General features: G+C 55.4%; 1 protein-coding gene across 1 annotated transcript in view; it reads right to left on the bottom strand.

The window, feature by feature from the left end:
* Positions 1-207: 207 nt before the first annotated feature.
* SLC37A1 (solute carrier family 37 member 1) overlaps positions 208-24629 on the bottom strand; it is a 39178-nt gene continuing 14756 nt past the window's right edge. Inside the window, exons 6-20 of the mRNA XM_036446678.2 lie at positions 22345-22480; positions 19896-19972; positions 18785-18951; positions 16362-16399; positions 16181-16258; positions 13281-13412; positions 11732-11822; positions 10511-10573; positions 9967-10052; positions 9007-9055; positions 7888-7961; positions 7188-7266; positions 3034-3131; positions 1552-1616; positions 208-1023 (exon numbers count right to left, since the gene is read on the bottom strand). Coding sequence (XP_036302571.1) covers positions 1008-1023; positions 1552-1616; positions 3034-3131; positions 7188-7266; positions 7888-7961; positions 9007-9055; positions 9967-10052; positions 10511-10573; positions 11732-11822; positions 13281-13412; positions 16181-16258; positions 16362-16399; positions 18785-18951; positions 19896-19972; positions 22345-22480 — 1249 coding nt within the window. The 3' untranslated portion in view covers positions 208-1007. The remainder of the gene's footprint in view (positions 1024-1551; positions 1617-3033; positions 3132-7187; positions 7267-7887; positions 7962-9006; positions 9056-9966; positions 10053-10510; positions 10574-11731; positions 11823-13280; positions 13413-16180; positions 16259-16361; positions 16400-18784; positions 18952-19895; positions 19973-22344; positions 22481-24629) is intronic.

Here is a 24629-nt window from a genome sequence, read left to right as displayed (position 1 = left end):
TCCAGTGCAGCCCGCTCCTCCCCTGTGTGACATTTCACGGTCAAGGACGAATCTTGGCATATGCCTGCGATCGCATGATTTACAAATCATCCTGTATTTAAAGGAAGCTCGGCCTGCTCCCCAGCAGGGCGGCCCTTCTCTGCGGGAACAGAAAACCAGGGACACGCAGTTCTATTGGAGAGCGAGCAGGAACAATCACTGTTCTGATTGAGTTTTTTAAAAAACATTTTATTTCAAAGGGTAGATAAGTGTTTTGCTAGGCAACAACCGAGAGAACAGTGGCCACGAAACAATCAGCCTGTCAATAAATAACAAATGCCCTGTGTGCCAGCCCCCACGGCACAGCACACACTCCAATAAATAAACAAACCCAGCCGGGGTCTGGCCTGGGGGAGCAAACACATTCCGCACGGGGACCCGCCCGCTGCCAGTGCCTCCCCCTCCGCCCTCAGCCCCCCGCCCCGTCTTCCCGGACCCCACGGGGACCAGCAGTGTCAGGGCCCTTGGAGCTGGGGTGACAGGAATCCGGGGCCCTGGGGCTGGCATTCCCGGTGCCTCCAGGGCCTGCAGGCGTGGACGCGTCATCGCTGCTCGTCTCACAGTGGCTGCCAGGTGGGCACAGAGAGGAAGTGCCGGCGTCTGACTCCATGGGTTCTGGCCCAGTTGTGAGGCTCCGTCTGGGAAGGGGCTGTCTGCTGGCTGGAGCTGACTGTCTTCCACGCGTGTCCTGGGGGTCCCTGCCCTCGGGCACGCACCCCATTCTAGCGTTCCACGCCGAAATACCTGAGAGACAGGGCACCTGGGTGTCCCACAGCACCTGCCAGGTGCCCCGGGTCGCCCTGGTCCCGAGCGCCAGGCCCGCCTGACACAGGGCGGGAGTCCCCGAGGTGGCTTTGTGTCTTGTCCAGGTGCGTGTGCAAAAGGCAGGAGTGAGTCATTCTTTTCAACACAGGATCCTTTATTTGGACTTTTCCTTGAAAGACAGCGTCCCTCTGTGGACCGCGGGGTCAGTGTTCCTTAAACCTGGAAGCAAAGGGCGAAATAGCAGCTGGTCACACCGATGGGCGGTCGGAGGGCAGACGCCTCTGGCCCCGCACAAGCCCCTCGGAGGGAGTGCCACTTCCCTCCCCTCCGTGGGGGCGTCCCGCTCAGCCCCGCCCTACCCCACCCCACAGCTCTGGGGGCCAGAGTGGGAACAGGAAGGGGGCAGAGGCCTGGCTGAGGTCTGGCTACCCCTGAGAACAAGAGCCCAGCAGCCCAGCTCCCTGAGAACAAAGGAGACCATCTCCCGTCTCCCGTCTCCCCGTCTTTCACTCGATCTGCAGGGGAGATGACCAGGATCGATCCACAGCAGCCGTTTGTGAGAAAGGAAAGGGGGAGCTGGCGAGCTGTGGGATGAGGGGGAGCGGGGAGCTGTCTTTCTGCCGTTGGAGCAGCCAGGTGTGGGCGGCAGATAAGCCAGAACGGCCTCTGAGGCAGCGCTGTGATTACAGGGAGGAGGGGGGATAGAGGGATGGGGGGAGGGAAGAAGGCGGGGGAGGGGGGACTTACGGAACTTGATGCCCTGACGCTGACCCTGGGCAGCTCAGCTCCTTGTGTATGAGGCGGATCAGGAACTGCACCCAAACACAGACAAGACCACGGTCACTGCCTAGTGCCGAGACCCCGGGTTCGGCCGCAGCATGCCCTGCCCTGCCCACGGGAGCGCCTCCGGGGCTCTCCCAGCACACACAGCGCCTCCCAGGGACTCGTCTCCGGAACAGAAAGGCCCGAGGCTGCACGCAGGCAGGAGGGTCCCCGTGGAGGATGCACCGCGGGGAGTGGGGCTGCAGGAGAGACCGCAACCTGAGTGACGCCAGGCACAGGCCACGTGTAAGATGAAGGGGCCCCACCATACATGTCCCCGTTGGAAAAGACAGAAAGTAGGACCAGGTGCCCCCCGCCTGGTGACGTGGGGGGGGGGGGGGCTGGGAGCCGCAGCTGGCTCAGGGCCAGGCCGGCCTTCAGCCCGGCCTCTGGGAGCTGAGGTGTCGTCCTGGGCACAGCCCAGCCTGAGGGGACCTGGAGCTGGCTGCCCGCCCCGAAGCCCCCACGCACTGCTGGAGCTGCCGGGGAAACCGAGGCAGCGCAGCCTGTGCCCTGGCCGAGCGAGCTCTTGGCCTTCGTGACCTTCTTCATGCCGAGAGGGCTCAGACCCAGCGCCCCTTGAACCAGTTTTCTCTGTGAGCCTCTGCTCTTTCCTCAGGTGTGACTCCAGCCCCCACGGTGGGCAGTGCCCAGGGGCTCGGGACGGGTCCCCGGGGGACGTCTGTGTCTGGGACACCGTGCCAGCGGGCGAAGGCAGCGGGCACTGGGGGAGAGTTGGGGGGATGGTGTGAAACCCACACAGTCACGCAGGACCCAGGACCGAGCCTCAGCCAGAACCTCAGCCAGAAGCCGGGGGCAGGTTACTTGGAGGCTTCAGGTTCAAGCGGGAGCTTAGAAGCCCCCGAACGTACAGACTAGAGAGAAGAGGCATTTTTCTAACATCAATTCTACCGAGTTCCAAACGTGGAGAGTGTCAGCAGGAAGCAGCCTGTGATTATAAAAAGCGGATCACGGAGAGAGGAAAATACTTGCTGCTTGTTAGTGTCGGATAAGCCCTACGCGGTGTGACAATTCTGAAGGACAGAGCACAGCTTCTGAAACATGAGGAAGTCCGACTCCCGACAGGGGGCCCCCGCCAGCCTGGCCGCTGCATGCACTGTGGAGGGTGGGCTGGTGGATGTGAGCCCAGCCGCCCGTCTGACCACACGCCATGGCAGTCCCCTGGCCTGCAGGTGACAGGGCCGGGACCCCCTGGGGGCCTGCACTTTGCCTCTCTGCATGGCCTGCAGCCATGTTTAAACCAGGAAGAGGAAGGGTCTGGGCAGAGACACTTAGAGAAGTGACGACGCCCAAGACCCACCATCCCTGAGGGTTGCGGGAGCCCTGGGGGAGGGCGCCACACAGAGGCGCCCGGGAAAGGCAGCTCGGACGCGGAGCCGGACTTACCAGTAAGGCACAGGCGTCGGCAAACATCAGCATGTAGAACACATTGTTCCATCCTGACGGGGAGATGAGCCCGGCCAGCAGAGGGCCCAGGGCCGCTCCTGAAACGAGGCAAGAGGCATGTGCCCTGCGTAAGGACAGTCTGGGGCAGACTGTGTGCAGCACCAAGCGGGGCTCAGACCCTCGCTGACCAATGAGCAAAAGCTCGCCAACAGCAGCGTGGCATCCTCACCGGTTAGAGTGGTGAGGGGGAAGAAGCTTAATTATAGTCAGTCCTGCCGAGGGCACGGGTGGCCCAACCTTTTGCTAGAAGCAAATCTAAAATATGGGTTGTCATTAAAATGCTCTTTTGACCCAATAATCCTATTGAAACATTTTATAATGAAGAAATCTGAATCTAATGCTATAAAAAGTATTTGGAGAAATGTAAGGTGCACAGATACTAATAAAGTATCCATGTTAATTTCCTGATTCTGATCATTGTTCTGAGCTCATGCCAGGGAGTTCCTGGCTCCAGGGAAAACATACTGACTACACAGTTAGTGGTAAAGGGGAGGCATGAGTGCAGTTTACTCTTAAGAGGTTCAGAGAAAAGATGCTTATGTGTCCATAAGTGCACATGTGTGTGGACAGGTGTGTGTTGTAAATGTGTGGGGTGAGACACGAGGGAGATGCTAACGCAAACACTGTGTGAATTCTCTGTGCTTGTTTGCAACTTTTCTTAAGTCTAAAATTATGACCACAATTTTTTAAAGAATTATAAAAACAAAACAAATATTCCTTAAAATGCCCAAAGGTCTCTATGCAAGATTGTCTGCACTGGGTTTGGTGATTCATTCTCCCGCAGGATATGGAATGATTGTGTGTGGATGGTGAACTGTCTGATGGGGGAGAAATAGGAAGCATTCACACCAAGGTGTGAACTCCAAGGTTTAGTCTCAGAGATGGAGGTTCCCACCTTATTACTTATGTGCTGACACTCCTGCAAGTGCTTGCAAAGGGCACGTACTACTTTTATCACCCGAGATGTGACTGTAGTTTTCTTTGTCTCAGGAGAACTTCCAGGTAAACACGGCAAGTTGTTCTATAACCTCCCAAACACCACAAATGAATTTTAAAAAAATCATAAACCCACAAAGAGAAGGGAGGTGAGAGGAGGCGCCGGTCCCTGGAGGATGGGTTTTATAGGACACGACAACAGACATGGCAGGTGCTACTTCCCTGTTCTAGAGCAGTGGTTGGCAAACTCATTAGTCAACAGAGCCAAATAGCAACAGTACAACGATTGACATTTCTTTTGAGAGCCAAATTTTTTAAACTTAAACTTTTTCTAAGGCCACTTCTTCAAAATAGACTCGCCTAGGCCATGGTATGTTGTGGAAGAGCCACACTCAAGGGGCCAAAGAGCCGCATGTGGCTCTTGAGCCGCAGTTTGCGGACCACGGTTCTAGGGGAAGACGCAGGGACCCCTGCTCAGAGCCAGGCCCATCCAGGCCCAGGAGCAGGGGAGGGCGGGAGGAGCAGAGGGTGGAGGGGGAGTGGCGGGGAGGAAAATGGGAGTTGGCTATTTTCTTGTCTAAAGCACTGCTCCATATGTCCCTCCACTCCCCTCCCAGGTTTCTCCTCCCCAACGTCATACCCCAGTGCACACCCCGTGGAATCCCCTCTCCTACAGGAGAGCACAGATTAGCCTTCGGAGAATTCGCGCCGGAGGCTCTGGGCCCCGGACACCAAGGTCCGTGTGGGCGGGATGCGTTTGCAGCCAGGTACCGGGGAGTGCGGGGGAGGCCACCGCCCTGGCCTCCCACACACAGCAGAATGCCAGTAGCCAATGCCCTGCACCCCCTGGGCACTGGGGCGTCTCCTCCAGATTCCCGGCGGACCCACGCCCTGAGGACCAGCAGCGACATGCCCGCCCATGAGCAGGGCTTCTCATAGGTGCTCAGCGGCTCGTCCTGAAGCACGGATGTATGAAGGGCCGGGCCAAGATCCAGCCGTATCTGAGGAACGGTCAGCGAAGCAAATGAGCAGGAAATGCCCAGGCTGGGGAGAAGGAAATCCAGGAGAGCGCTACCCTCCGAGCTAACGGACACTTAGGCTGAGCCATCTGAAACGCCACTTCTGTGTCTGAAACCAGGTCGGCATCGGCAATGTCAATGACTCGGCCTAACCGCAGCCAGGCCGTAAGAGGAGGCCACGCCAAGGGCAGGCGAGCCTGGTGAATATTAGCACCACGTGAGCCAGAGGGGAGGGCACTGCAGAGGCCGGGCTGCTGAGGACGCCTCTGAGAAAGAAGAAAAATACGGTGCAGGAGGAAGGAAAGAAAAGAGAATGGAAGATCAAGCCAGAAAGTTCAACATCTGAAGAGTAAGTTTTCCAGAAAACAAACGAACAAAAAAACAACCACAGAAAATAGAAAAAAACGTAACAAAGACAAACAGAGGCCCCTGTGCCAGCGATGAGGGCGTGTGCACAGACCGAGGGACCCGGTGCCCAGGGCACAGCGAGCGGAGAGAGGCCTCAGAGATAAGGACGGGAACCCCAGGGACACCCAGGCCAGAAACAAGGCCTGGGCTAAGCACCACGTGGACTCCTCCGTGCAGCCCGGCGCCCCCACCTCAAATTCCGTTAGGATTAACTCTCCAAGCGATGGCAGAATTCAGACACCGAGGCCCTTCCGGCGCGCACTCCCCCTCCAGCCTTTCTCTGCTCTGCCACGCTGGGCGGCACTTCCGGAGAGAAAGAGTGAGGGGGAGACAGCGGTGGACAAGCGTGTGCCGTTTCCATGGCGACCGCATCCTCAGGGCCTGTGCCCTGGAGCGGCAGAGCCTGGTGGTCGGGGTCGCTGCCAGGCCTCCGCGTGTGGGCAGGACCATCCGCCACGCCAGCGAGGGCTGCGGTCAGGGAGGGGTCACACGTGGTTCGGGCGGCCTCTTTCGTCCTCCGTGGGGTCACGGGGCTCAGAGCTGTGCTTGGGCTTCTCCCACGCAGCTCAGAGCGGCCCCTTTGCAGGTGCAGTGACTCCCTCTCAAGCAGCTAGCTCTGCTTCCCTCTTGCTTTGAGAATATCAAGACAGACGTGCTTTTCTCCGCATTCATTCCTTTTCTGGTTGAGCCCCATCCTTGCTTTCTGGCAGCAACCCGGTGTGCTGGCCTCTAACAGTGCTCACAGTGGGAGCGGATGGACCTACGCCGTCTCCGGGACAGGAGGCGGAGCGCAGGCTGGACAGTCCCAGTCCACCCCCGTCCGACTTCCCACGGGCATGACCTCCAGCTGTGGAGGTTCCCCGTGGGCCACGTGAGCCAGGAGAGCAGGCCTGCTCCATGCGGGGAGCTGAGCTGCCTGCAGACACCAGGGGGCAGTGAAACCCCAGGGGGACGATCTCACGTGAAAACAGACATCCCAGAGGTGGGCACGAGTCCCGTCCAGCACCCCCAACAGGAAGGCACCAACGATGAGGACAAACACGGGGCTGCTCTGACCCCGGGGACACGGAGGTTTGAGCCTGTCTCCTGGACAACGGGCGGCCAAGGGCAGGCACAGGTGGCTCCGGACCTCCGCCGGGAGCCGTCACGGTGCACGTGAAAGCTCCAGGAAGGGCAAGGGCACTGCCCGCTGCTGCCAGCCTAGGGACTGGCTGGTGAGAACAGGCTGGTGGTTACAGTGCCCACTTGTCCCTCTCCGAGGATGAGCTGCGTATTTGACCACCTTTCTGTCCTTCAGAACATGCTACTGAACGGTCTCCCGGCACCTCAGCGAGGCTGGGGACACTGGAGTCCGGCTCGCCTTGGGGCCTGTTAGTGTTCCTGCCATTTCATTTCCATAGAGTCTGTCCCAGAGGCGGCGGCGACACAGTCCCGGGCAGTGGGCCGCGGGCCGGGCGGAGTGTGCTGACAGGTGGCATGGGAAGCCCTGGGTGCTCTCACATGGACAGAAAGTTCCAACCAGCCTCACACCCATGTCATCTCCGGAACCATCCGGCCAGAGGACAGACGGTGCCACCCCCCATCCCTGGGGCTTGCTCTGCTCGTATTTTAAGAAGGCCGGTGGATCTCAAGGTCACAAAAGCAATCGGAATCGTGGCAACTGTTAATTAGGATGGGACCGTGTGGTTTCCCTGTGACAATTAGATTTTAGAGCTAAAAATGCCCACGTACCTACAGACCCGGTGCCGTCGATGATGGCGGTCACGGTGGCGAGGGCGTGGGAGTTTCCTTTCAGACTTTTGTGAGTCCCCTGGAGAGAGGGAGAACGGGGTGAAGCGCATCCCAGGAGATCGGGGGAGAAATGAGCTCCCCTTCCCCAGGGCACCCGCACGTAACTCTGCAGGGCAGCTCTGGGCATGGCCTCTGCCCTCTGAGCCCGCCCTGGACAGACCGGCTGTCAGTCCTGTGCCCACTTCCCCTCGCTCACTCCTCACACGGCCATGCTACGTCTGTTAGAATTAATGACCCCGCATGGAGGACATTAACTAAAATCTATAAGTTATTCAGAGAGCATTGGCCTTTTATTGGATGTTTAATTCCATCTCTTCCTGTCCCAGGTTCCCGTCCAGGAACCCACGTGACCTTGAGTCATCGTGTTGGCTATGACGAATTCCCAGAATTCCCTTGTTCTGTTGGCCTGGACAGCTGTGAGGGGTAGGATGCCCTCTGCTGGGATCTGTCTATTTTTCTCATATTAGTTGGGGAGAGGAGGATTTGGGAAAGAAAAACTAGACCATAAGTGCCATTTTCGGCCCTTCGTATCAAGGGCACATGTGTCGATATGGCTTATCACTATTGCCACTGACCTTGACCCCTCGGCCAGCACTTGCCCTCCTGTCCCCGGCTCTGCGCTGAGACACGTGTCACTCACCAGGTCTGCGGAGACGGCGGTGGTGATGAGCGCGTACGGCCCGCTGACCAGGGCCCCGCAGAGCAGCAGCATGGCTGTGGGAACCGGAAACCACGGGGGAGTTAGGGAGTCTCAGCAAACCCGAGGTGGGCAGCCGGCATCACAAAGGGGTCCTGCCCCAGGGGATGCTGGGAAGGTGGCCCACAAGCCCAGGAGGGGGGCCAGCCAGCACAATGGTCATAAACAGCTCCCTTTAGAGCTGCCCTGAGACCTGCTTGGCAAGTCCAGCCACTTTCCCCAGAGTCAGGCTGTGCTCGGACCCGGAACTCCGCTCTTCCACCTCCATGGACAGCAGCTGCCGACACACTGAGGGGGCTCGAACCCGGGGCACCGAGTGCACACCTGACCACACATGTGCCCCCTGATAGCAAATGCCCCTGTGGTCTGCTGGCCATGACCAGCCACAGCCTTATCTGCAGCGGCAGGCCTGCCCTGCACCCACTCCGAGGTGCCATGGTGCCCGTTTCTGAAATGGTTACCTCCTAAACCGCCCTCCAGGTCACCTCCTCTGTGCAGAGGCTTTTGGGCCAGGGGTAGCAGCAACCTCCGGATAGCCCCCATTAGCAACCTGCTTCCCCGTCCCTTCCCTGGGGTCACACTCAGCCTTCACCCCCGCCCATCCCCCTGCTGGCTTGTTAGGATGGAAAGAATATTTCTAAGTGTCAGAGCGGTGAGGTGACAGTGCGAGTTAAACAGCCCCAGAATGGCGGTGACAGGAGCCAGCTGGGAGGAAGCTGGAGCTGCCTGCCTCGCTCCTGTCTGCTCTCACCTGCCGGGGTGCAGGGGACATCTGGCCTCTGAGCGGCTCCTGGCCACTGGGCACCTGAGGCCGTCCCTGCCGAGGCCAGGCGGCCTGCCCCTCCCACACGGGCTCTCACCCTGCGGACCGGTGGGCCTGTGCCAGTGAGCAGGAGCCCGTGGGCCTCTCCCACGCCCCCACCCAGAGGGGCACGCGGACTAGTCCGGCCTCGCCCAACGCCCCAGGCACACCAGCTGAGGGCTCCTTGGTTAGTTTTCACCTCATTGCACCAGCTGTGGGGTGAGGAGACGCGGGAGAGAAGAGCGGGCCTGAGGACTCACCGACGGTGGCTTCCAGCCCCATTCTGCTGATGGTGGAGAAGATGTAGAGCTGTGAATGGCGAAAACAGGGCAGCAGGGGGTTACGACAAGGGGCCGAGAGGGTGCCCTGGGGTCTGTGCTTCCGAGAAGCCGGGCAGGTGGTTCTCAGGAGCCAAGCAGACCGGGGCAGCCCTGAACGGAATGGAGGCCCCGTCCCTGGCTGGGCGGGCTGAAGGCGGCGTCTGTGGAGGGGCTGGCACAGAAGCCACTGGCCTTGTCCCCCACATGCAGGTTGGGGGACCCTGCGGCACTTCCTCCTCTGAGCTTCTGGGCCAGAGGACTGGGTTGGGACAGTTCTCCTGGAGTCTAACCACTGACCCACAGCGGCACTGGGGAAGCGGGGGGCCAAGGCCTGGGGGCCACACGCAGTCAGTTCCTTTGTGAAGGTTCTCTGAGTGTCTGCTGGGCAGTGTCTGCCACCCAAGATGACAGAAAACTAGCCGGGTCTGGGGACAAGCACAGCCCAGTGGAGGGGCAGACCAGATAATCACAACGTGAGTTGGGGCGTAACAATGTTACATGTAACATGTTGTAGAGACAGCCGTGATATAATGCTTCGTTTAACCCTCACTGACAATGAGGTGCCGCTGCTCTCACTGTGCAGACAAGGAACGGAGCTGCAGGGCGGAAAGCCACATGCCAAGGTCGCGCTCCACCGAATGCCAAAAAGCAGCATGGCCGCTGCGAACACGGTGGCAGGGTCAGCGCGGACGGATGGCGTGGGATCCGGAGGGTCAGTGGGAGTCTGGGGAAGAGGTGGGGAGGCCCCGTGTGCAGTGAGTGGGGGAGGCCGGGGCTCTCAGGCCCACAGGGTTTGCGGAGGGAGGTCTGAGCCATGGAAGGAGTGGGCTGGGCCGGCGGAGAGTGCTCGCTGGTGGAGGACAGGGGGGGATGGCAGGGTTGGGGGAAGGGGCAGCTCACCGTCGGGGCCGCAAGCAGCAGCATCAGCCCGCAGGTGGAGGCCCTCTTCTCTAGCCGGTCCGAGATGACTCCCGCCAGGATGCCACCTGCCGTGCAGAGGGGGGTGCTGACGGCCGCCACCTTGGGCGAGGCCCCCCGGAGAGGAAGCAGGATACGCATGCAGGCACAGCCGTCCCTGCCCAAGTCCCCTTGCACATCCCGTTAGTAGGAAGCCGTCTCAGAGATGCCTGACCTCCGAATAGGCCGATGTGCTGTGGTCAGACACAGTGACCGGAGGCACCTCCCAGGGAGACAACGCGGGAGCCCCGGGTCTGCCTCAGGCCAGAGAGCCCCGCTGCCAGGTCACTACCCCCGCCCGCTGGCCACCCGCTGGCCGGTCTGACGGAGCTCACAGGCAGAGGCAGAGCCAGACGCGGAGGGGCACTCCCACTCAGGCGGGACATCTTGGGGCACACCATACTCTCGGGAAGTCAGCTCTGAGGGGTCCCAGCCCTGGTGCTCACATGCCACTGCCTGTCCCCACGGAGCAGGGGGAGGAACTCACCGAAGATCCCGCCCACGTCAAACAGGGTGGACAGCTCGCCCGCCTTCTTGGCGTCCAGGTGATCTGTTAGAGTGAAGGGTGTCGCTGTGGGGAAGATGCTCCCACCGCTTCCTTCTGCCTCCTCAGCTGATCCGCTCCGAGGAGCAGCCCGCTAACTCCGACGGCAGAGAACCAGCAGCCCAGCCCGTGGGGGGACTCACAGGAAGATGGAACCTAAACACTCGCCCCCAATGAGCACGGGTCCCTCCCAGTCTCACTGGCGCCGCCTTTGGTTCAGTGTCGCCAGTGTTCCAGGCAGCACAGGACAGAAGTGGGGTCGCTAGACAGGGAAGGATCCCCGAGCTCCTGACTGCCTTCCCTGCCCCCCACAGACCCTGCCCCTCCCTGTCCCCTCCGCCTCCATCCTGTGACATTCAGCCCTCCTGCTCGGGCACAGGCCACGTCCGCTTGTCCTCATGACACTGGGAACATGCGATCTGCACCCTGCAAACCCACATTCCACATGTCTCCTCCCCGTCCATTCAGCAGAGCCGGCATCTCCCCACCTCTCAGGGGGACACCCAGACATTCAGGGTCCTATCTGACCGTCCTTCCCTGCCCATCCTCATCCCCTTTCAGCCGAGGCTGCAGCCCCCGGCCGCGGGATCTTTTCTCTGAGGAACGTCTGGACCCCTCTTGCCTTTCCTGTGTGGTCACACCCGGGGCGTGCACACTGGTATTGAGCTGGTACGTTCTGTCACCACCTACAGCGCCAGCCCTGCTGGACTTTGGAAGTAAGACGTACTATCTGTTCTTCCCTCAAATTGGAGCTCATCCCCAGGAAGCAATTTCCAGGTCAGACCATCACACTTATTATCTCAGCTCCCTGGGGCCTCTGCTCCTGCTCGCCAGCTGCCGGGCCCCACGTCTGAGGGAAGCAGATTTAAATGCAGGCTGCCCCGGATCAGGAGACCCCGCAGAACCAGCAGCCACAGCTGGGACACACATGCCAGCCCTTTAACCCATCAAGGTTATTGCCATGGCAACAAAACGTGCCCGGCAGAGCTGCCTCTGTGTCTGTACATGTCCACTACTCATGCCGCTGGGTTCAAAGTGTCTCTCACATCACCATGTATCGTGGATGCCTCTCCTTCCCAAGTCCCAGGGACCAGCCAAGAAAGGGAGTTTGGTCACAGCCTCCGCACAGAACCTAAGAGAGCGCTTCCAGCCACAGGCACTCACCGACGTTTGTGATGTAGAGAGGGAGCCAGAAGAGGAACGTGTAGCTGACCAGCTTCGCAAAGAGCAGGCACAGGGAGAACTCGACCACACCCTGAAAGAGAGCGAGCCTGCTGACCCCAAAGGTGCACTCCCTGGGTTCACTTCAGGGTGCGACTGAGCCACAATGCCCCGACGCCCATACTCGCCACAGCTCTGGGAGGGCTGGCAGTGCCCAGGCCCGCCACAGTGAGGTGAAGCACGAGCTGTCCACGTCAGTGGCTGGAGGACTCCTCTACGCCCGAGCTCGTCCAGGAGCTCAGTGCTGGGAGCGCTGATTTTGCACAGGGGATACCCCAGCCAGAGGGGGTGTGTGTGTGACTTACTGCACCCTCACTGTGTAGCTGGCATTGTGCTCCTTCAATCTTGAACAGCAGTAAGCATCACACTCTTTGCCGAGTGATGATGAGGGAGCGGGGGCTCCGAGTGGCTGACACTTGCTGGGACACCCAGCTCCTCCGAGGCCAGGGCTCTCAGCCTGCTCTCTGTTCAAACCCATTTGCATTTCTTAACTAGTGTGTACACCTCTTTCAGTAAAAGTATTTGGGCGCTGCACAATAGGTACAACAGAAATGTTACTAGTTGTTAAGAAGACACTTTTTAAAATAAACTCCTATTTAAAACCAGTGTTTCCTGCCGGGACCGGTTTGGCTCAATGGATAGAGCGTCGGCTTGGGGACTGAAGGGTCCCGGGTTCGGTTCCGGTCAGGGGCATGTACCTTGGTTGCGGGCATATCCCCGGTAGGGGGTGTGCAAGAGGCAGCTGATCGATGACTCTCTCTCATCGGTGTTTCTAACTCTATCTCTCTCCCTTCCTCTCTGTATAAAATCAATAAAATATATTAAAAAACAAAACAAAACAAAAAAAACCCAGTGTTTCCTGCAGGCCAGCCCAGAGCTCTCTCTCTCTCAATGGCGGGCGGCCAGGCTGGGCTGCAGCATCCTTGACTGAATTATGCCTATTTTTAAAATATACATATATTAAATATATCTCTCCTCAGCTTTAAATAAGGAACAAGCCTGGTTCTGTGGCCCATCAGCTTCTGTCTGCACCCCTCACCCTCCTTCCTGGTAGAACACGGTCAATGAGACCAGGTCTGGGTGAAGAAAGTGGAGCGGGCCCATCCCAAAGAGTAGAACGCAGGCCCAGCGCCTCCCAGGGGCCACGGCAGGTCCTCAGGGGCCAGCAGGCGGCTGGGAGGGAGGGAGTGACACAGGGTATGAAGGCCCAGTAGGGCCAGAGACTCGGGTTTACAAGGGAAGATGAGAGGCCTGTGTGTCTATGACATTTCTGAATTTCTAAGTGGATACAACTAATTTAAAAACTTTTTAAAACACAGTGTGAGGCAGACAGACGCTCAGGGCCGGGCTGCCCGTGAATGGGCCTGCTGAGGCTCTGGCCTGTGCATTGCTGATCACAGGTGCCTTTGCTAAGCTCAGTTATCAACAGGCCGGTTCATCTACCATATGCACCGATGCCCCCTTTGGAAACTCTCCCCATGCCAGTACTTACAGGGATTTTCAAGGCCCCAGTGAAGCTGATGGCGGCCATGCTGCCCCCGCCCTCGGCCGGGAGGGTGACCACGTGGTTCTGATGGACAGCACGCTTCCCGTCCGACAGCAGCAGGCACTGCACCTCTGGGTCCTGGAGGTGAGCCCATGGGAAAGAGAAAGGCTGTCAATGCCTCTGGTCGAAGGGAGGCCAGGGTTCCTGATGCCTAAGGGCTCCCCTGAGAGCCTCGGGGCATCTAGAACATTCTCACCACAGTCATCACTTAGAATCATTAGCTTCCCGCATTTTTAGGAAGTACTAACAAAACATGCAAAACCCTCCGACCCAGCCATTCTAGGAATCTATTTGTGAAAAATAATTTGGATGATGAAAAACTACTTATCCAATAAAATGAATGTCAACCACCATTGAGGAAAATTGGTAAAGTCCATCCATAGTAATAATATATCTTGTAGTTATAAAAAAAAGTTAGATTTTAATGACATGGTAATATGCTCAAAATACTGAAAATTGTATTTTATCATGATTTCAAGGAATATATACATATATTATAAATATTTATATATGTGTGCATATATATATATATATATATATATATATATATATATATAAAAGGCCAATATGCAAAGTGTCCCCTCAGAGGTTTGACTGGGAGACCAGGAGTTTGATTGCTCGCTATGATGTGCACTGACCACCAGGGGGCAGGGTGGAACGAAGAAAGGCCCTGGTTGGCAGCCAGTAGCCCGGAAGGGAAGCCCTGGATGGCAGTTAGAAGGAAGGCCCCGGCCAGCAGCCAGAAGGCCCCTATTGGCCCTGATCACTGGCCAGGCCTATGGATCCTACCTGTGCATGAATTTCATGCACCGGGCCTCTAGTATACAGATATAACAAGGTAACTGTGCAATGTATCATAGAAAGAAGCTAAATTCTAACCCGGCAATGATTATCAACAAGTGGTGAAATTACATGCAATTTTTATGAAAATAAATGCTTTCTATGATCCTGCATTTTTTTAAGGAGCTCACAATGGATGTACATAATCAGAACCAACATTATTTCAAGATGCATAAACCAATTCTGATATTTTGTAAATTTTGATTCTGGACATTGTTAAAGGACAAGTTAGCACTATTAAAGCAAAGAACATTGGTTCCCAAGGGGGGTTGAAGTTCCAAGTGTGAGCAAGATGGCCTGAAACTGTTGCTCACGCCTAAACTATGAAGTTCAAGGACTTAGAATGTTTCTCTGTATTTCAGACTTCCCACAGAACAAAACCGCCTGTAAGTACTTATCTCACTACAGCCTATGCCAGCTGGATTACAAATGCAATTTATTAAAAACAAAACAAAAGGAGATGACAATGCACTGCGATATCTGTCTCTCCATACTTAGAATTCTCTCCCAGCGAAAAACAGCAATTGGGACAACTGGGGGCGGGCGACAGCCACAGCTGCAACGTGGGCTCAGCCCAGCACCTCGCGTGGGCAGCAGGGTGCCATCCCGAGAGCCGGGAAGTGACTTGCTGGCAGATGTGGCACAGGGGACTGGCCTTTGGGTAAACATGGCTACGTTCACCGCACACGTGATGCTTCAGCATAACGATGACATACATGAACATGAAGAACTGCCACTTGAGTTTGGAAATCAACTTTTCTCTCATGAATTATGCTAGCTGTCCAGGTCAGGAGACTTAAGTCACAGTTCTCAACCCTGAGTCTCCTGGGCTCTGAGCCAGTCCGGGGCGCAGGCTGCACCCAGACAATTACAGGGGTCCTTGGAGCAGGCCCCGGGGGGCCCAAGTTCCCGGCTGAGAACTGCAGAACTCCACGAGTTTACAAACACTAAGCAGGCAGGGCCGAAGGAAAGGCAGTCATGATGGGGGCTGAGGAACACTCCACTCTGAGGTCCTGTGGGCCTGAGCCGGTTCCCTCTGGGAAAGAGGATGCCAGGTTTTCCTGCTGAACTTGTGGGTCACCCTGCCTGCCCACCAAGAGCCACCTGCAGTGTGTGAGCTCTTCCTGCAGCACAGGGCAAGGGCCAAAGCCCCGTGAGTGCTCAGAGGCCCCTCTGAAGGGCCAACAACCGCCTGGTGGCGTCCGCCCTGAGTCAGCCTGCGGTGCGGCCGGGCCTCTAACTAGGTGACTGTCCCTTTGGTGACAGCTAGTAAACAGACTTCCGTAGAAGGACCAGGAGAGAAAGGAGCGACATTTACTCAGAAGACATGGCCGGCTTTAATGGTGAGGAGCTGCACCAGAACACAGGCCTGAGGTCAAGGGCAAAGTCAAGTCTCCAATAACAGTTGGAGAGGGCCCAGTGGGCATGACCCAGAGGTTGAGCATCGCTCTATGAACCAGGAGGTCACAGTTTGATAAAGCAATCGGGGAGATATTGAGCCATTTGGACATCGATTAAGACCTGATGCTGTGGACCAAATATTTGTGCTCCTCCCAAATCCATGTGTTAAACCCCAGTTTCTGATGTCATGGTATTTGGAGGTGGGCCTTTGGTCAGGAGGGGAGCCCTCTGGAGGGGATTAGTGTCCTTACGAGGAGAGAGGTTGCTCCTCTCCTTGCTCTCCGTCTTCCTGGCATTTAAGCTGGTGTGTCCTCCCTCTCTGCACCCCAAAATGGAAGTTCCACAGGAGCGAGATGTGTCACTGATGCCCATGGCACAGCCTGACCTGGAGCAGTGCCCGCCTCACGGAATGCTGCAAACACTTGCTGGACGAATTAACGACTTTCAAATTTGATTTTTAAAATGTAAAGTAAGCTTAGCCTGTTACCTAGAGAAATCTAACAAGGACCAATTTGAGACTCAGTTTTGTAAGGATCTGGATGTCCGGGATGGGTCCCCGAGGTGGTGATTCTGACCGCCTGCTGAGCGGCTGGGGGATGACTCACCAGCAGCTTCTTCTTGTCAGGCAGGGCTTGCTTCTGCAGGCGAAACCTGTGCACGCCATTCTCGTAGCTCTTTGCGTGCTGGGAGGAAAACATTAGTTAGAGCAATGACTGAACCCACAGCTGGAAACCACACCTCACGTCACAGGCGCGGGGACACGAAAAGCAGAGAGCGAGTCCTTACCGCCACCAGGGTGGTTGAGCAGGCGATGTCCTTCGGATCTGAAAAACCAAACATACAGTCACCTGTGAACCCGGGGCCGGGTATGTCCTCCAACACAAACACTAAACCAAAACAAGACCCATCTGACACTTTTACTCAGTCAGCAGCGATTTCAGAAAAAAGACAAGACCCGACTGGTGGAGGGAGGCCACAGGGCGGCGGCCACCCCACAGGGAACCCACAGCCCCTGCCCTCCCCCCGCCACCAGCGAATGCGAGCGGCAGGAGCATGGAGCCTGCTGCCCAGTACGGAGAACAAGCCACATGGGACACCCAGACACGCCGGCACACGCATACAGCGGCCACAGGCATGTGGAGTGTGTCTGAAGGAGGAGTTCCGGGAGGAAATGTAAGAACAGGAAAAGCTTTTCAGCATAGAAGGGTACAGGTGACATTGGTGATGAGTTGCTTAGGGCCATGGAGTGAATTAGAAATGGAAATTAGTGGAGACCCACATCCACCTTGATGTAGAAGAAAGCGCCTGGTATCTGAATGCCAGGAGGCCGGCCACCGGAAAGAGGAACAGACTGGGAGCTGGGCTTTTCCCTCCTGTAGCTGGGAAAGGGCTCTGGTGCAGTGGGCACCGGTGGCCAGCACGGCCGTGAGGCGTGAGGGAAGTAAACTCACTCTTCAGAGTCCAGAGGCTGCTTTTCATCAGCCCTGTTCCCTCCCCACACCCGGAAGGCTGGTCTTTTTATTTATTTATTTATTTATTTATTTATTTATTTATTAAAATATATTTTATTGATTTTTTATAGAGAGGAAGGGAGAGGGATAGAGAGCTAGAAACATCGATGAGAGAGAAACATTGACCAGCTGCCTCTTGCACACCCCCTACCGGGGATGTGCCCGCAACCAATGTACATGCCCTTGACAGGAATCGAACCTGGGACCTTTCAGTCCACAGACCGACGCTCTATCCACTGAGCCAAACCGGTTTCGGCGGAAGGCTGGTCTTTTAATAACTTTTGGCGAAACAGCTTAATTGCCTCGAAACACACTGAGCTAAAGGGCTGTATGTTCCCACAGCTGAGTTCCCTCCCGTGTGACACAGAGGGTGACTCCCCCTCAGAGCTGGCTTGCCGCCGAGGAGGACCAGGGAAGCCGAAGGCACAGGTGCAGGTCCGGATGTGCTCACCTGTCCCCCCACATCGCTAAGATCTCATAGGACAGCTCCAGGCATGGCCTCTCGTGGCCTTTCTGCCCCAAGAGTGGACCCAGGAGGAGAAACAGAACCCCACGGTCACCACAGTACGAAGCGGGAAGCCAGCAGGGGGACCCCTGGATCAGAGGAAGCTGACAGGAGGTGACAGGATGATAGGAAGGCAGTTCCAGGAAAGCCCTCTGTTCAGAATCTCAGCATCGCCCCTCCATCCCCAGCCCCACACCAGCAGGAGCCGCAGGAGCGGTGGCTCAGTGGGAAGGAGGCTCTCATTCATTTGATTACAAAAGACCAAACCAACGCTTCCTTATTCTTGGAAATCCTGCCCTGGCTGGCCGCTGATGGACCTACGAGGGGATGGGCACTCGGATCCCAGGCCAGGTCAGCAAGCTCCCGCCCACGGCCACACGCCTCCCTCCTCAGAGCCATCTCTTATCAGCTAAGGAAGAGAATAAGTCACGGTGGACTCCAGACCTTGGGCAGCACAACGCACTGCATCTGGGGACGCTGCGCTGGCGAAGAGGAAGTGCCTGCTCTCGGGTGACTAATGCGTGAAGCACACCGGGAGAGCCAGGTGGCAGGACCCGGCCTGGAGGAAAACAGATGGCACGGCTGACCTTTCCCAGAACTCGGGGACACGCAGGCCCAGGGAAAGGCGTGTGCGACCCGAGCGCCCTGGCATCCAGCAGCACCAGCTTCTCCGCAGCTGGCACATCTGACAGCCTTTGTCCTGCGGGGCCTCTACTTTAAAAACCAATTTGAAATTCAATTCAAACGAGCTTGTAACTGAGTCTAGAACGGAACGCTCTTCACCCAAGTAAGATACATGGTCATAAGCTATGCCATGGTTTACAACGCTGTTCCAGATAGACCTTATCAGAGAGCAAACAAGGCCCTGGTGAGCAGGTGCCGGGCTGGGCACCTCGCCCCCGGTGGTGAGCAACGTGGCAGGCCCCAGGAAGTGGCGAGACTCCCGGGCACAAGGAGAACCCTGCATGCCTGACGCTGCAGGGCGGGGGGAACGGTGGAAGGAATTTCAACCTATTACTCCAGAAATCAGGAAACGGCAGAAAGTCCAGCATGACCAGGAGGGAAACAGCTAACGGGGAAGGCGGCACCGGAAGGAGGAGTCTACCTGATGGGGGGGGGAGGGGAGCCAGAACTACGCAACAGCCCGCTCACAAACCCTCCGGGGTGGCGGTCGCTCAGGCACGGGTACTCACGCTCGATGAGGAAGAGGAAGCACACGACCCCCATGGCCGCCACGATGGCCCCAGGCACGATGAAGGACAGGCCCCAGCAGGTGGACACCCAGTAGCCAGCAATCAAGGATCCCAGGATGTTGCCCACGGAGGTGTGGGAGTTCCAGACCCCCATGATCAAACCTCGCCTGCAACACAGACACAAGGCAGCACGTGATGTCCAGAGGCTCAGGGGGCCGCTGTGGGGGACATGGCCCTGTGCCACGTGGGAGAGCTGGCCGGGCTGGAGGCGGTGCGGGAGCTGCTGGGCGCGGGGCGGGGTGCTTGCAGAGGACGGGGCTTCCTCTCCCCTCGGAGACACAGGTGTGTATACACGTCTCGCTCAGGGCCTTTTTATTTACGTTTAATAAGAGGAATGAGGCCTTTTCAGGAAGTTCTTGGAGGTCCCCAAATTTAAACAGGTGCCTCTGAGGACTAAGTCCAATCATTTGATGAACTAGCCCATTAGCATGGGTTTCCGCTGGCTCAATGGATGGAGTGGCTAAACGAGGCTCAGGGAGCTGGCTTCCTGTTCCCGTTCTCCATTTTCAGTATCACCCCACCTCCCTCACCCTGGCCCTGGCCGGGGCTGTGGGCCACACAGCATCACTGTGGCATCTGGACCTGTCCTGCTTCCATGTGCCTTAGCCTTATTTTCAATGTGGCCTGAGGCAGGGTCCACCCTCTGCACGCCTCCCCGGTCCCCGGGGCGGAAAAGGCCGGGCTGCCGGCCAGCTTTGCAGGAGGACACAGACCCGCCCCGCCCACAGCACGGGGCGCATCTCCTGGGACAAAGGTCACCTGCATTTCAGAACCTCTGGGCCCAGAAGTTTCAATCATTTTATTTCCTAGACTAAAGTGTTCCCCCTACAATAAATCTAAAGAAAAACGGAAAAGAAAGTCTTTAAAAAACAAAAACAAATCTTTTACAAAATAATGCTGCTGGAAACACCTTCCTTTTTAAAACCTTTCATTGCTCTATGACAGCTGCCACTCAATGGTATTTCTATGACAGCTGCCACTCAATGGCATTTTGCTTTAGTGCCAGGCGTGCAGCAGGGGGTTAGACAATCACACACTGACAAGGTCTCACCTTCCTTTTCCAAACCAGTTGCTGAGGCAGGTGACGACGCTGGGCCAGCCGGTGGTCTGCACCAGCCCGTTGATGATCTGTGACAGAGGGGGAGGGCGGCTCAGGAGGGGAACACTGCTCCGGGGGGGCTCACAGACGCTGCCCCTTCTCCACCAGTGTGGGAGCACAGCTGGGACCCCCACAAAAGAAGGGGGTCAGAGCCCCGAGAGCCAAACATTTTAATCTATATGTGTAATTGCAAATCTAACACACGCCTATGGCGAACATTTTAGAAGTGGGGAAAAGAAAGAAAAAGAAATCTGTGGCTAGAAGATGAACTACTGGTAACAGCCTGGGCCAAGGGGTTCAATCGCTGTCTAATCTAAATTTTATAAGAAGAGAAAAAACTGTTCTTTTCCTAGAAATGTGATTGTACTGTAAACGTGGCTTGCAAATTGCATGCTTTCACTTGTTATGTTGTGAAGAAGGTACTGTTGTTAATGATACTCTGAACTGAGATTAACTTGGATCTAAAGCCTAAAGAAAGCATTTCTTCCCTTTTTAAGAATACCCTGAGTTTACATGTCAAGAAGGGACTTAGCACCTGGCCAGTGTGGCTTAGAGGTGGGATAGCGTCGACCTATGAATCAAGAGGTCACAGTTCGATTCCAGGCAGGGCACATGCCCAGGTTGCGGGCTTGAACCCAAGTAGGGGGCATGATGTTTCTCTCTCTCCTTTGTATGTATATATACTCGAGGCCCGGTGCATGGAATTTGTGCATGGGTGGGGTCCCTAGGACCGGATGGCAATCAGGGCCGATCAGGACCAGGCTGTATGGGGCCCAAAGGTCCGGTGGGGTTAGGAGTCACCGGGCCAGGTATGGGAGGAATGGACACCCCATCATCAGCGCCCCACCACCATGCGGTTCCCCACCTCTCCCCCTCCTCCTTCCCTTGCTGCTGCGCTGCCACCATGGTAGGTGGGTGGTGTACCAATCCGGGCCTGCTGGCCAGGGAAGTTGGCTGTGGGAGGACACTGACCACTAGGGGGCAGCTCCTGCATTGAGTGTCTGCCCCCTGGTGATCAGTATATGTCATAGAGACCAGTTGTTCTGGTCGTAATGGTTGTGTGTGTGTGTGTGTGTGTGTGTGTGTGTGTGTATATATATATATATATATATATGTATATAATTTTAATTTTAATTTTATTTTTTTAATTAATTAATTAAAAATTTTTAAAAAGGGACTTAGCAAGGACACTCGTGGAAGGCTCACTTTAGTTTCAGGAGTGTCAGGGGCAACTTTACAGGACGACATGAAATCAGGTCCAGCCTTGTGCCTCCTCCAATGGCCACTGGACAACCAGCTCTGCAGGAGCCATTGGGCTGCTCGCTGGGCCAGCCTCAGGGCCAGCCAGGCATGGCCTTCCCTCCAGGAATGTGCTAGAACTCTGGGGAATTTTTTTTTTCTTCCTCCTAATTTTAAATATTACTACAAAGTGTAACTTGCTTTTGTAATTAAAACAGTCAAATTTTTTCAAGGTCTTGTGGCAACCTTTTAAAAGGTAAACCATGTTTAATTTGCTTTGATGATCTTATAACACTGCTAGACTATCTGGAGAGCCTCAGAAGTAGAACTCATTATTTTAAGTCATATTTATTTAAGTAAATATTTATTCTCAAGAACGTTGAGATGGGCAGTGGCCAAGTTTTTCAGGAAGGGCTGGGCCCAGCTGGGAGGGCAGAGCCACAGGCCTGTCTCTGTGTCACCTGCTGTGAGCACCCTTAGTCGTCCCACTGACCACCTCCAACCCTGTCCTGTCATCAATGACGCCCACCTCCTCCCTTCCTCCTGCCCTTGCTGCACCCCACGCCCCTCTGACTCCTGACTGGTATGATCTGTCACAGATAGAACATCTAAACTCATCCAGATGAGGGCAGAGGGCTCCTGCTTTGATTCCCTGCTGGGGTGTGGACAGATAGAATTCCCTAGAATACCTGCCCAGCCTGTGTGGCTCAATGGTTGAGCATTAACCTATGAACCAGGAACTCATGGTTTGATTCCTGGCCAGGACACCTGCTTGGGTTGCAGGCTTGGTCCCCAGGATGGGGTGTGCAGGAGGCAGCCAATCAATGATTCTCTTTTATCCCTGATGTTTCTATCTCTCTCCCTCTCCCTTCCTCTCTGAAATCAATAAAAAAGGATTTTTTTTTTTTTTTAAAGAAGCAACTCTTGAAACTTAAGGAAAACTGCATGGATGCTGGAATTTCAGAGAAGATAGAAGAGAGACCTTACATGTCAGCACTGACCCTGATGTCAGACAGGATACAGGTCTGCTATGCCCCCCATCCCGATTCCCCTCCTGCCATCTTCTCTCCTGGTGGAGGGAGGGAGGGACCTACGACATGAACATGCTGTCCAGCTCATCAGGGCAACCCCACGCATGGTGAACCATGGACCCAGACCTTACCTGAGTTACCACGTAGAATCCAAAACTGTGGATATTGTAGAAATACCCTAAGCCAAACAGGGCAGTAAAGATGCCGCTGGCCAGCATTCCGAAGGTTAGGTAATACCGAATTGGCAGGCGCTCCCCTATTATGCCGCTGAGGGGAAGAAAAGAGAGACAAGCATGAGAAAACAAACACACCCACAGTGCAAATGGCCCAGCAACCTCCTTCCGGATGCTCCCCGGCTGTTCTCGGAGCTGTTAGAACTCCAGAGCACAGCTGCTTCCAAGAAGTTTTAATCACAATGACCTCCCCGTGGGGCGCTTATTGGCCAGAAACTGGTCATGGAAACATCCTTTAAGACTCTTTATTCCTAGTGAGAGTCACTAACTGTCAAATAATAAACATCAAACACCATGGCTTACACTCAGGATGGCAGCCATTTATAAAAAACAACCCAAGCGTATCTGGCTAGTTAATTCTGCTTTTATATAAACAACATCCAGTTAAAATTTCAACTGTCAAACTGCAGGCAAACACCATAAAAAGGAATGACCGTGAGCAAGCCTCTCGGACTGGAGCTGCTGTTAAGTCACGGAAGAGGCAGTTGGAAGGGACACCATTCCATGTTCACCCGCCTCTAGAGGCCACGCTCACCTGCTGACACCCGCCAGGCTGGAGCTGGCCAGGAAGGCCCCTGCCAATCTACCTGTGTCTGCTGTGCCACACAGTCCGCGTGCCGAGGTGGCACAGAGAGGCCGAGCCAGGGGGAGGGGCACTCCCCGCTGCAGTGACTCTGGTGGTCAGACTCTCGGGGTCACACTCATTGGCCAGCGGCCGGGGAAAGGGTCTCGGCCGGTAACTAAGCAACAACGGAAGCACTGCATTTAAACCAGGTTTCTTCACCTCGGCACGCTGCCACCCGGGGCTGGGCGATCTTCGTGGTGAGGGCTGTGCCGTGTGAGCAGCACGCTGGCCTCTGGAGCACCTTTCTCCAGCCCTGACAGCCATCTTTAAGAAATATGTCCCCAGATGCTGCTCTGTGTTTCCTAAGGGACAAAATCACTCCCGGCTGAGAGGAATTTAGGTGCTGTTTTCTAGTCACTGAGAGAAGCATACTCCAGCGTTGGGTCTTTTATTTTATAGGTTGTTGGTGTCCAGTGAGAGCGGTCTTTATTATTAACATTAGTTTATAGTAAACTATTATAATATTAGTTTATAGTAAACATTATTAACATTAGCTTATAGTAAACTATAATATTAGCTTATAGTAAACTATTATAATAAATATTAGTTTATAGTAAACTATTATAATAAATATTAGTTTATAGTAAACTATTATAATATTAGCTAATAGTAAACTATTATAACAGTAAACATTATAACATTAGCCTATAGTAAACTATTATAACATTAGTTAATAGTAAACTATTATGATATTAATTTATAGTAAACTATTCTAACAGTAAACATTATTCCTCAGACGGAACAGGCTGGCAGCCTGGGTGCCGGCCGGCCCGAGGAGCTGGAGGCGCACACATCCTCCTGTTCCGTGTGCCACTCGCTCGGGCTTCCCTGTCCGCTGCTGCCCACACCTGCCAGGCCAATATGCAAACACAGGAAAGGAATCCACCCTCTACCAGAGGGAGCTGCCTGGCTGCCACCGCCCACCCACCAGGTCCTGGTGATGCCACATCTGGTGGGCGTCAGGGAAGAGGCTCACCATTGACAGAATCCCTGAGAGTCTCGAGTCTCTAAAGATCCCAGACTCCGGACAAAAGCCTTTGGGGCTAAGGCCTTTCTTTCTATTATGCGCATTTCCCCCAACCCGGCTGGACTGACACAATTCCAGTATTTTTATTTTATTTTATTTTATTTACAAAAAGGAAGGGAGAGGGATAGAGAGCTAGAAACATCGATGAGAGCGAAACATTGATCAGCTGCCTCCTGCACACATCCCACTGGGGATGTGCCCACAACCTAGGTACATGCCCTTGACAGGAATCGAACCTGGGACACTTGAGTCGCAAGCTGATGCTCTATCCACTTTGCTAAATTGGTTAGGGCTATAATTCCAGTATGTAACCCGCCCCCAACATGTCCTGTTCCTCATCTGACTCGTACCACCTTCCTAGTCAGTTCAAGAATGGGATCAAGGAGAACCCAGGGTAGAAGTCACGTGTGCCGGCCCCGTGCAAGTGCCGGGGTGAGAACTACCATGTCCCCCGTTGTGCAGAGCAGACGGTGGAGCTGGGCTGCAGATCCCGGCCACCACGCCGCAAGGCCCTGCGCTTAGAGGAGGAGC

Source organism: Pipistrellus kuhlii, unplaced genomic scaffold (assembly GCF_014108245.1).
Source record: "Pipistrellus kuhlii isolate mPipKuh1 unplaced genomic scaffold, mPipKuh1.p scaffold_m20_p_2, whole genome shotgun sequence".
Classification (NCBI taxonomy): Eukaryota; Metazoa; Chordata; class Mammalia; order Chiroptera; family Vespertilionidae; genus Pipistrellus; species Pipistrellus kuhlii.
The sequence above is the reverse complement of the archived record's forward strand: the minus strand, read 5'-3'. Positions and strand labels throughout refer to the sequence as shown.